The sequence below is a fragment of the Hoplias malabaricus genome, chromosome 12 (assembly GCF_029633855.1).
Source record: "Hoplias malabaricus isolate fHopMal1 chromosome 12, fHopMal1.hap1, whole genome shotgun sequence".
NCBI lineage: Eukaryota > Metazoa > Chordata > Actinopteri > Characiformes > Erythrinidae > Hoplias > Hoplias malabaricus.
This window is the reverse complement of record NC_089811.1, coordinates 30,516,603-30,527,398: the sequence shown is the minus strand read 5'-3', so window position 1 is coordinate 30,527,398 and position 10,796 is coordinate 30,516,603. Positions and strand designations below refer to the sequence as shown.

The following is a 10,796-nucleotide window of genomic DNA, read 5'->3' as shown; positions in this document are numbered from 1 at the left end:
GGCAGCTAATGCACTGGCCCAAGTGAAGGAAACAAGGGGAAGTAAACAAGGACGAAACAGGACACAACTGCTATTGAAATGGAAGAAATATAACTCCTACAGTTTTCACTGGTGAAATGACGTCTAACAAAACAAAATGAGTCACACAAACGTTTCAATGAATGCAGTATTTCGGTCGTTTCTGCTCCGCGATGTGTTTAATATTTGAGCGATGACAGAATATTTACCAGTGAAACGTTAGCTAATATGCGGCACGTTGCGGTATGTAGCTACATGGTACCAAGCATGATAAGTTTGTAACAAAACAAGCGGGGTCAGTGTCACGATGGCTTATCGTCTGTAGTGATGGGGAGGATAAACACAAAGCGGGTTGCGGACTGACGGGTAGGTAACGGTTGCTGTTTTTAGTGCTGCTGTATAGCCATACATGAGGGACATAGAGGGAATCTCAAATGACTCGATCATACTCCCTATGTAGTGTATTAGTTAGGTCAAGAAATAACGACTTTTACTCCCATTGTATATCGAAGAAATAGACATTTATATTCAGTGATTAGCTGTGAGATTCTTTAGCTAAAATTAAGCCCTGCGAAAGGGAGCAGACGTCTTAGAAGCATGACCTGTAATGTAGACTACAGAGGTAGCTGGAAGCCATTTGAGATTCGGCCTTGTTCAAGGCATAAAACAGTCGTTAAATATTTAGCTGAGACCAGTGACTGTAAAAAATAGTTAATGCATGTCATTAGACAATCATGTACGTTAAAGGTCTAGACGTACATTAATCCAGTATTGTGAAGGATGAAGATAGGCCATGTCTAAACAATTTATATCTTTAAAAAATTGTTAAGAAATTGTAAAATTTCCCGTTGAATGTTAGACATTATTATTAAAGGTTTGTACCTGAAATTGTGTTTGTTTAAATGAATATTATTATGATTATCTTTTATATTATGACTGACATAACTGAAACATTCATGTCATGGATGAGGAGGTATTTTTGGTAATATCTGACTACTGAATAACTGACATTCTCTGCTGTCTTTTGTAAGTGATTTGATTGATACCTTTCAAAGTTGTATTAGGCGATGAGTGACTTAGTCCTCAGTGTCTGTTTGCTCACACTGCTTGCAGACCAAGGCTACTGTTGGGGCTTTGGGTCTCTCAGAGTGTGATGTGAGTCCTGATGGTGATCTCAGAGCTCAGTTGAAGGTTTTCACTGGTAGCAGGACATTGTCCCAGACATTCATTAACCATGTGTAAATAATTAAGTTGCCCCATGTATAGTTTGACTTTTAATAACAGAAAGCAATGAGGTGCGAACACTGAGGTACCGTCTTTCTTACTTATTTCCCTTAGGCTTTTGAGGCTGGTGTGAATGATGAAGGAAGAGCATATGCCAATGGATCCTTCAGCATTACCTACAGGAAGCGGCTCTGAGGCTGAAGAGAGCGTAGTGGGAGGTTAGTATGTCACATGCAAACTGCCTGTTGCCCGTTATCCTCAAAATGAATCCTACTATTCCTTTCCGTTGCATTTTGTTTTGTGCTTTGTACAAGAAGCATGAATGAGGAAATGCATTGTTCCTGGCAGTCTTGCAGAGGAGCTGGACAGAATTGTCCAAATGCATGTGTTGCTTTCATGTGTCTCGTTCTATTACCAGACATAAGCTGTTTCTTCAAGAACACAATCTATATTTATCATTAAGAGTAATGCCTAGCACAAGATAAACACTTTTACCAGTTTTGGAATCAGTCCAAAACCTGACAGTATACTGTCACTAAAAATTGTTTCTAAAAATGTGACTAATCAATATATTTATCTTTGCATTACAACATATATAACATATACATTACTGTGCAAAACATGTAAACCACTCTTCAACCATGTAATATAGATTCAAAGCAACCATTACTATAAAATGTAAATGTTTTAGCATTAGAAATAATAAACATCATCACTAAACATCATCAGACCAAAATAATATCAGATTTTAATTTCTTGGGGTGTTTTCTCTTTTTATTTATTGCAGCTTAATTTCTTTTTTAGATTCATTTGATATACTCTAAATGTTTCAGAAAATCAACTGGAACATTATTTCACAGACTAATTTCAGACTTTTTCTGCTCATTTTCTGAGTAATGCCAGGTCTATTGATGGTGGGGACAGGGCTCTGGGTTGGCCTGTCTGTTGTGAGAACAGAAGCAATTCCTTTACCATTTTTTATTTTGTGGATTTTACGACGCATGTAGAGATGTCCTCTCACAATGGAAGGATAGACAGTAACATTTGTAACATATGAAGCAAGAGTAGAGCATGATTTTTCTAGGTACTGTTTAATTGATAAAGCTAGGTTTAGTGGTGCAGCAATTTTTTTTAATTGTTATTTTTTAACTAATTGATGTTTGAATATTACTGTAATTATTTTATCTTCAAAGAAATATATCTGGAAATATAACCTGAAAGGTTCAAACCTTGCCTTTGGTCAAGACTTTGATTTGTGAGGAGTTGGTGTGTTCTCCCCCTATCTGCATGGGTATCCTATCAAGTTTCCTCCCGTAGTTTAAAAACACACATTGTTAGGTGAAATGGCTATTCAGAGTGTCCAGAGGTTTGAATGTGTCAGTGCTTGTGTAAGGATAATGCCTTCTGATGGACTGATGACCAAGGGTGTGTTCCTGCCTTGTGTTCACTGATTTCATGTAGGCCCTTGACACTGAACATCATGACACTGAACCAGATGAAGCAGTTACAAAAACTTAAAGCCTGTTTTCAGTGAAAATGTTGTGGTTGACATTTGCACAGTTCTGTTAATGTATATCTAATACTTTCCTGTGTCAGTCTAACACTTTCCATATGTATTTGCTTTAGTTTGGTTAATTTTTTTGAACTGGGCTATTAGATTGTCATGAGTACAACTCTGGCTCTGTCTACCCCACAAACAGAGTTTAAGTGTGAACGGGTTGCTTTTACGGACACTGTAGAGGCGCTGAAGAGAAGTGGGCTGATTTGCAGAGGGGTATGGGTAAGTTCCATCAGCTCACAGGATCATATAAACAAGCTGTCCGTTTGGCATATATTTGTTTTTGTATTTTAATTATAATAAAAATGTACATTTCATGATCTAATTTATCCCTAGATTACTACAAAGTGTGTTGGATTGGTTTTGGCATTACAATGCTGTAACTGCTGTTTTGCATTTGTAGACAGTAAAAACTAAACAGATTCTAATGGTCAGAGAATATTTACTGCTGGGACAGGCAGAAGTTACAAAAGTGTACAAAAGTAGCTTGCTGGAGCATGATCCACACACAGCTTTGGAGAACTGGCAGCATACAGCCTTATGAAGGTTATGTCTTAACATCAACAGTAGCTAGTGTAGAAGAAAATATGCTGTATGGACAAAAGTATTGGGACACACCTTCTAATAATTTACTTCAGGTGTTTCATTCAGTCCCATTGTCACAGGTGTATAAAATCATGCACTTGACCATGCAGTCTGCCTTTACAAATATGTATGGAAGAATGGGTTGTTTTAAAATGCTTGCTGGAATAGAGTGTATTGCTCTAAATAGGATGCCATCATTGCAGCAAATCAGTTTGTGACATTTCTTCCCTCCTAGATATTCCATGATCAACTCTGAGTAAGTATTATTTAGAAATGGAAGTGTTTAGGAACCACAGCAACTCAGCCACCGAGTGATGCTGAGGTGCAAAGTGTGTAAAAATCTGACTCAGTAACTGCAGAGTTCCAAACCTGTATTAATATCAGCACAGAAACTGTACGCCAGGAGCTGCCTGGCATAGGTGTCTGTGGCTGAGCAACTGTATGCAAGCCTTACATCACCAAGCACAATGACAGGCATCAAATGGGGTGATGCCAACCCCAGATGGAAATGTGTTTTGTGGAGTGACACAGAAGTTCTCTCTTTGGAACTCTGATGGATGAGTCTGGGCTGGGGAATGCCAGGAGAATGCTACCAGTCTGACTACATTGTTCCAACTGTAAAATTTGCTGCAGGAGGGAGAGTGCTATGGGATTGTCTTTCAGGGTTTGGCCTATGCTTCTTCATTGCAGTGAAAGGAAATCTTAATTTTTTATGTTTTGTCATATCAAGACATTGTGGAGGATTGTGTGTGCTTCCAACTTTGTGGGAACAGTTTTGGGAAGGCCTTATTCTGTTCCAGCATGACCGTGTCACCAAGTGCACAAAGCTAAGTCCATATAGGCATGGTTGGCTGAGCTTAGTGTTGGAGAATTTGAATGGTCCACACAGAGCCCTGATCTCAACCCCATCAAACACCTCTGTGATGAACTAGAATGGAGATTTTGAGTCATTTGAGCCTCTGACATCACAAATGCTGTTCTAGATGAATGGGTAAATCTTCCTACACACACACACACACACACATACACACGTCACAAGAAGCCTTCCCAGAGGAGTGGAAGTGGTTATAGCTACAAAGTGGGTAGCAACTCCATATTAATGCCTAGAAAGGATTTAGAATGGGATGTCATAAAATTTCGTGTAGGTGTCCCAATACATTTGTCCATATTGTGTAGCTCTATTAATAATAACTTAACCTTTTTTCTCACTGCTCAGTTTCCTGACTTCCACTGCCTTTTAAATCTTTTCAATTTCCAACTGTACAGACACACCAAACTCAACCTATTTGACTGTGGATGTTCCTATAGAGGCATGTGTTTGTACTATTTTAAAGCTTGAGGTTTATTGATTTATTCTATTCCAGGATGTGCATCTTTTATATTTGTATCACTGCTGGTAAATGAATATATTATAAGATGTCGCAATAATAGCCTGTTTTTTAAATACAGTATATGTATTTAAGCTGGTTACATATTCTGTTTACATGCAGTGATGTGGCATGAGTTACAAAAATTGTACAATATTTATTAACATTATTTTAAGACTTATGATGCTCACTTATGTTGGTCCACACAGCTTCTGAACTCTCTGAGGCCCTGAGGAATTTGATCCTGAAACTGTACTCAGATTTCCTTTCTTCTGATGGCAAGGTACTATCTAAATTAATCTGTTCTGTATAGTAATTCTTCTTTTTTTATTGTAAAATCATTTGTCTACACAACTAGTTGGTAACATTGATTCAGACTTAAAATTAAAATTGAGTAGGTTTGGGTATCAGTAGTTTGTGTTAAAATATGGTATTACTGCCTTTTTTCCACTGCTCCTTTTGCAGTCAGTGGACTATAAGTCCATGTCTCAAAGTCCCTGCTTCAAACATTATTGTGAGCTGACTGTACAGCTGCAGCGTATGGAACTTCAGTCTCTGAGCCGTGAGGAAAAACTTGCCTTCTTCATTAATGTCTACAACGCCCTGGTTATACATGGGAACCTGCGTCTTGGTTTTCCTAAAAACATGTGGCAGAGATATCGGGTAAGAACGATGCCAGCTGTGAATGCTGGAGTTTAAGTAGTTTTAACCTTGCTCAAAATGTTTGCTTGCTTAAGTGTTACACTTCTTAAAGGTTTATCTACATTCTCATTTGCAGTTTCTGGAAGTTTCATCCTGAAAATACATGAATAAAAACAATTCTCATTTTACAGTTTTTCAACTATGTGAGCTACCTCATTGGAGGCGAGGTGTTCACATTGCAAGATATTCATAATGGAGTGTTGCGAGGTAACAGAAAAGGGGCCGCACAACTCCTGAAGCCCTTCTCAAAGAATGACCCTCGACTTCAGGTGACCTTGTGTAGTTGTCTTACATTCTTTCCATTGCGATACAGTTTTAACACTAGTTAAATTTTTTTATTTCATACAATGCAAAATCCATCCATCCATTATCTGTAACCGCTAATCCAATTTAGGGTCGCGGGGGGTCCAGAGCCTACCTGGAATCATTGGGCGCAAGGCGGGAATACACCCTGAAGGGGACGCCAGTCCTTCACAGGGCACAATGCAAAATAAATGAGAAATTTGTGCAGTCAAGAATCTAGTATCATGAGTCACCTAGCCAAAACTTTACAAGGAATCAATATTCAGGAAGATGCGTTTATTTATAAACCTACTAAAGGCAAAAATAAAAGTGACGTCAGGCAGATGGGCATTTAATTTTTTTGTAGATGTGAAAAAAAAATTCTATCAGACTAACATCCCTTTTATTTTTGCCTTTAATATTGCTTCATTGTGAAGTTCTTTAGGAGCAGAGCTGTGTTTCTTAGGTGATATTAACAGTTATTTATTGCTGAATACCTTTTATAAAAGTTATTTATTTATTTATTTATTTATTTTTATGCAACTGGTTGTCGATCACAGAGAAGAGCACCATGCCATGCAGAGAACCATTTAGGTATTGAAAGGTTTCTGATTTGTTTTGACTCTCTTTGTAAGTAACAGCCTTTACTAAAGGAACACAGGAAAATCCCTCTTTAAAGGTGCATTAGACAAAGCTTGAAGCTGGAATTAAACACTGCAGCAAGGTAGATCTCCAGGAGTAACCACTGCTTTAAGTGTCGTGCCTGCATGTGGCTCATATCTTTTGTTTTCTGTTACCTGATTAGGTTGCTCTTCCTAATGCAGAGCCTCTAATTCATTTTGCACTGAATTTTGGTGGGAAGGGCTGCCCTCCAATTAAAGCTTACAACCCACAGGTGAACAGCCTACTTATGTCTGTGAGTTGGAAATGTAAAATGAAACCTGAGTTGTTTTTTAAAAAAATTATGAGTATTTGTATCTTTGAAACTGAATGCTTATCCACAGGGTATTGACAGTCAGTTGCGCACTGCAGCTGAGGCTTTTCTGGAGAATGACGATGGCTGCATATTGGATCCAAAGAAAGGAGAGGTGAAACTCAGTCAGATCTTTAAATGGTATAAGGCAGACTTCGGTGGCACTGATGAAAAGGTATGCTTTTTCAAAAGCATGATTCAGTTTGTTCTTTTCTTTTAACCTCTGCTATAACAGTACACACATACATGCTAATATAAATCTGTAGAAGTTCTCATTTAATAAATTGTATCTTACTTCTAGCTTTTGAACTGGGTTATGGACCACATGGGTACGTCACAGAAGAAGTCAATTCTGAAAAGCCTTCTGTCTGCAGGAAATGTTACAGTGAGTTACATGCCTTATGACTGGTCCACCAACAGCACAGACTAAGCAAATATCATCGTCATATGCTTTAGGACACTGAGCTCTGGTCAGTTTATAATGTCTTTAGTAACTACACCAGAGCGAGGATATTCTCAGCTAAGACTGCAGCCATCTTTTTTTGGATGAACACCAGAGACTCACCTTCCATCCAAGAAGTCAACTATGCATCTATATCTCTTCTGGTAGTTGTTCCACATCCCAAAGTGCAAGCTGAAGTTGTAGCCATAGCCACGAATATTTCTAAAAAGTTTTTCTACCACTAGTTTTCCAAGTAATCATGCTAGAATTTGCACTTCTTTATGGTAAAATATTCTTTAATTGTGTTAAAGTGAGTAGGGAAAATAATTGATTATATTTATTCTTATTGTACATCTTATTTATTTAATTTATTAAATATTACCTTATTAATTGAAAATAAATACACAATTTACTATTGCTGTGAAAATAAATGTACATTTTGTATATCAGACTACAGTATTTTTACCCACTCAGATAGTTTATTGTGGGTAAAAGTATATAAACAACAGGAGCCTTTCACTGACTCATCATTGCTAGCTTTATGTGGGCTGCAGTGCCTCAGAGGTGAAAGAAGCCCATGCCCTGTTTTTCAATTAAAATGTGGATGTCAAGGCTTATATAATATTTTATTATGTGATTTGTCTACATTACTTTCTTTTGAGCTTTTATACTCATGGACATCATCATTTCATAATCTTGAGCATTAATAGGCATGTATTGAGAGATGTTTTGCATGCAGTATGCAAAAGCCAGACACAGAGCATGAAATAATTTACTGACTCTATATCGGCCAGTGCCTTTTTTCACCCCAGCATGACATTAAATTCATCACCTCATCCGTCAACTCCCCCTCCTATTTAATTCAGGAAAATACAGTAATGAATTTGGTACATTTTAAAACTGAAATACTCACATAATCTTTTATAGTTTTAATATACTGGGTGCAGTTTGAAATGCTAGTGAAATAGTGAGATCCATAACAAACTCACCTCTTATTATTTTTAAATTATTATAGAGAATTAAATCATGGCAATTCCCGGTACAGCACTTGGTGTGTTGCATGGAACTAAACTGATTCTTGAGCAATATTATGTGATGAATACATGAAGAATATGCAAATTTAATAAAGCATACCTGCACATTGTTTTTGGCTCTGATCTGTAGATACATGTCACTGTGTCAATATTATTTGTCTTTGTTCATGTCTCATCAAATATTCTTAAAATTCCAACTGTTATGGACAGATGATTTGTCATGTTTTTTAAAAGATGTTAAAGTGTGCATTATGGCCAAGAAATTGTGGACACACTGATTTTTTTTTCTGAAATTAACAGCATAAATCCTGGAACATTTCTGTGAGGATTTGAATGCATTCAGCCACAAGAACATTGTTGAGGGCATGCATGGATGTTGGATTATTTCTCAATCTCAGACACCACAGTTTCTCATCACAAAGTTATTGTGTGGATTCATCATACCCTTCTGGTTGATCCTTGTCTGTGCCCCGGGATTTTAGGCTCATGTACAGCTGTTTCTGAGCATCCCAGTCCGTGATGTTTATGGTGACTATACAAACTCTGGGCACAACCTTTCACTTAATAGAGCTGGAGTCACTCATTTCAAGAGGTGTCTGTCTGTGGACATGTGTTGAACTTGACTTGTACTGCAGTTCCCTTTATACACAGATGGTGGCACTGTTGAACTTGACTTAATTTAAAGACCTGTATTTTTGTGCAATCTCACTGCAAATGCATTCTGTCGTAAATGAAAAAATGGCTGGTTATTGGGATTAGACATTTTTTTGTTGTATACCATTCAGGTCCCAGTGAGATAATTAGAATATTAAAAACAGATCATTTTCTTTGGAAGCATTTATCTTGGTCCATTCTCCTGAATTATTAACAAATTATATATTAATAACAACCGCGACCCTGAAATGGAGAAGCGGAAAAGAAAATGAATGAATATAATAATAACAACATTGCAACCCCAATTCCAATCAAGTTGGGACGTTGTGTGAAACAAATAAAAACAGAATACGATGATTTGCAAATCCTTTTCAACCTGTATTAACTTGAATACACTACAAAGACAAGATATTTAATGTTCAAATGGATAAACTTTATAGCTTTTTGCAAATATTCACTCATTTTGAATTTGAAGCCTGCAACACATTCCAAAAGAGTTGGGACAGGGGCATGTTTACCACTGCGTTACATCACCTTTTCTTTTAACAACACTCAATAAGCGTTTGGGAACTGAGGACAATTGTTGAAGCTTTGTAGGTGGAATTCTCTCCCATTCTTGCTTGATGTACAACTTCAGTTGCTCAACAGTCTGGGGTCTCCGTCATTGTATTTTGCACTCCAAAATGCACCACACATTTTTAGTGGGAGACAGGTGTGGACTGCAGGCAGTGTCTAGTACACGCACTCTTTTACTACAAAGCCATGCTGTTGTAAAATGTGCAGAATGTGGCTTGGCATTGTGTTGCTGAAATAATAAGGGACATGCCTGAAAAAGAAGTTGCTTGGATGGCAGCATATGTTGCTCCAAAACCTGTATGTACCATTATATCATTTTTTATAATGCTGAAAAAAACCCAACTACCATCAATGATGCTGGCTTTTGAACTTTGCACTGATAACAACCCAGACAGTCCTTTTCCTCTTTGGCCTGGAGGACACAACGTCCATGATTTCCAAAAACAATTTGAAATGTAGACATGTCAGACCATAGGACACTTTTCCACTTTGTGTCAGTCCATCTCAGATGAGCTTGGGCCCAGAGAAGCCAGCTGCGTTTTTGGGTGTTGTTGATATATGGCTTTTCACGCCTGAGAGATCGGAGGTCATAGGCATTCAATGTTGGTTTTCGGCCTTGTCGCTTACTTGCAGAGATTTCTCCAGATTCTCTGAATCTTTTGATGATATTATGGACTGTAGATGATGAAATCCGTAAATTCCTTGCAATTGTACGTTGAGAAACATTGTTCTTGAACTGTTGGACAATTTGCTCATGCAGTTGTTCACAAAGTGGTGAACCTCACCCCATCTTTCAGGGATGATCCCTTTATACCTAGTCATGACACTCACCTGTTTCCAATTAACCTTTTCACCTGTGGCATATTCCAAATATGTGTTTTTTGAGCATTCCTCAACTTTCCCAGTCTTTTGTTGCCCCTGTCCCAACTCTTTAGGAATGTGTTGTAGGCCTCAAATTCAAAATGATGGAATATTTGCAAAGTTTATCTGTTTGAACATTAAATACCTTTTCTTTGTAGTGTATTCAGTTGAGTATAGGATTGAAAAGGATTTGCAAATCACCGTATTCTGTATTAATTTATGTTTTACACAACGTCCCAACTTCATTGGAATTCAGGTTGTAAAAGAGATGCAAAGCTCAACAGTATGCTGTAAGATAATTAAACACTATAATCCCAGTGGTGTCATCAAGGTCCTCACTGGGATGTAAGCCAATTGTGTAAAAAATTGCTTTGAATGAAAAAAAGACTATAGCATGTTTATTTTCTAGGCATCCTTCACTAAAATAAAGATGTGAAAATACAGACATATTCAGAATGTACAATTGTACATTACCCAATTAGATGAAGTGTTTTCATACACCAGCTTTACAAGTTTTGTT

The 10,796-nt window shown here is 37.5% G+C and overlaps 1 protein-coding gene across 3 annotated transcripts; it reads left to right on the top strand.

Annotated features, from left to right (window-relative positions):
- The first annotated feature begins 49 nt into the window (after positions 1–49).
- zgc:152951 (uncharacterized protein LOC569013 homolog) lies at positions 50–9,130 on the top strand. 3 transcript variants are annotated; one of them, XM_066640978.1, is made up of 9 exons: positions 50–384; positions 1,357–1,460; positions 4,962–5,035; positions 5,218–5,415; positions 5,586–5,723; positions 6,542–6,652; positions 6,741–6,884; positions 7,011–7,094; positions 8,486–9,130. In XM_066640978.1, exons 2-9 carry the CDS (start codon positions 1,376–1,378, stop codon positions 8,516–8,518), a joined length of 867 nt encoding a protein of 288 aa, XP_066497075.1. In that variant the 5' UTR covers positions 50–384; positions 1,357–1,375; the 3' UTR covers positions 8,519–9,130. The 3 variants fall into 3 exon arrangements, with proteins under 3 accessions (XP_066497075.1, XP_066497076.1, XP_066497074.1); XM_066640979.1 differs by lacking the exon at positions 8,486–9,130 and having other exon boundaries at positions 6,542–6,631; positions 7,011–8,451; XM_066640977.1 differs by lacking the exon at positions 8,486–9,130 and having other exon boundaries at positions 7,011–8,451.
- Positions 9,131–10,796: the final 1,666 nt, after the last annotated feature.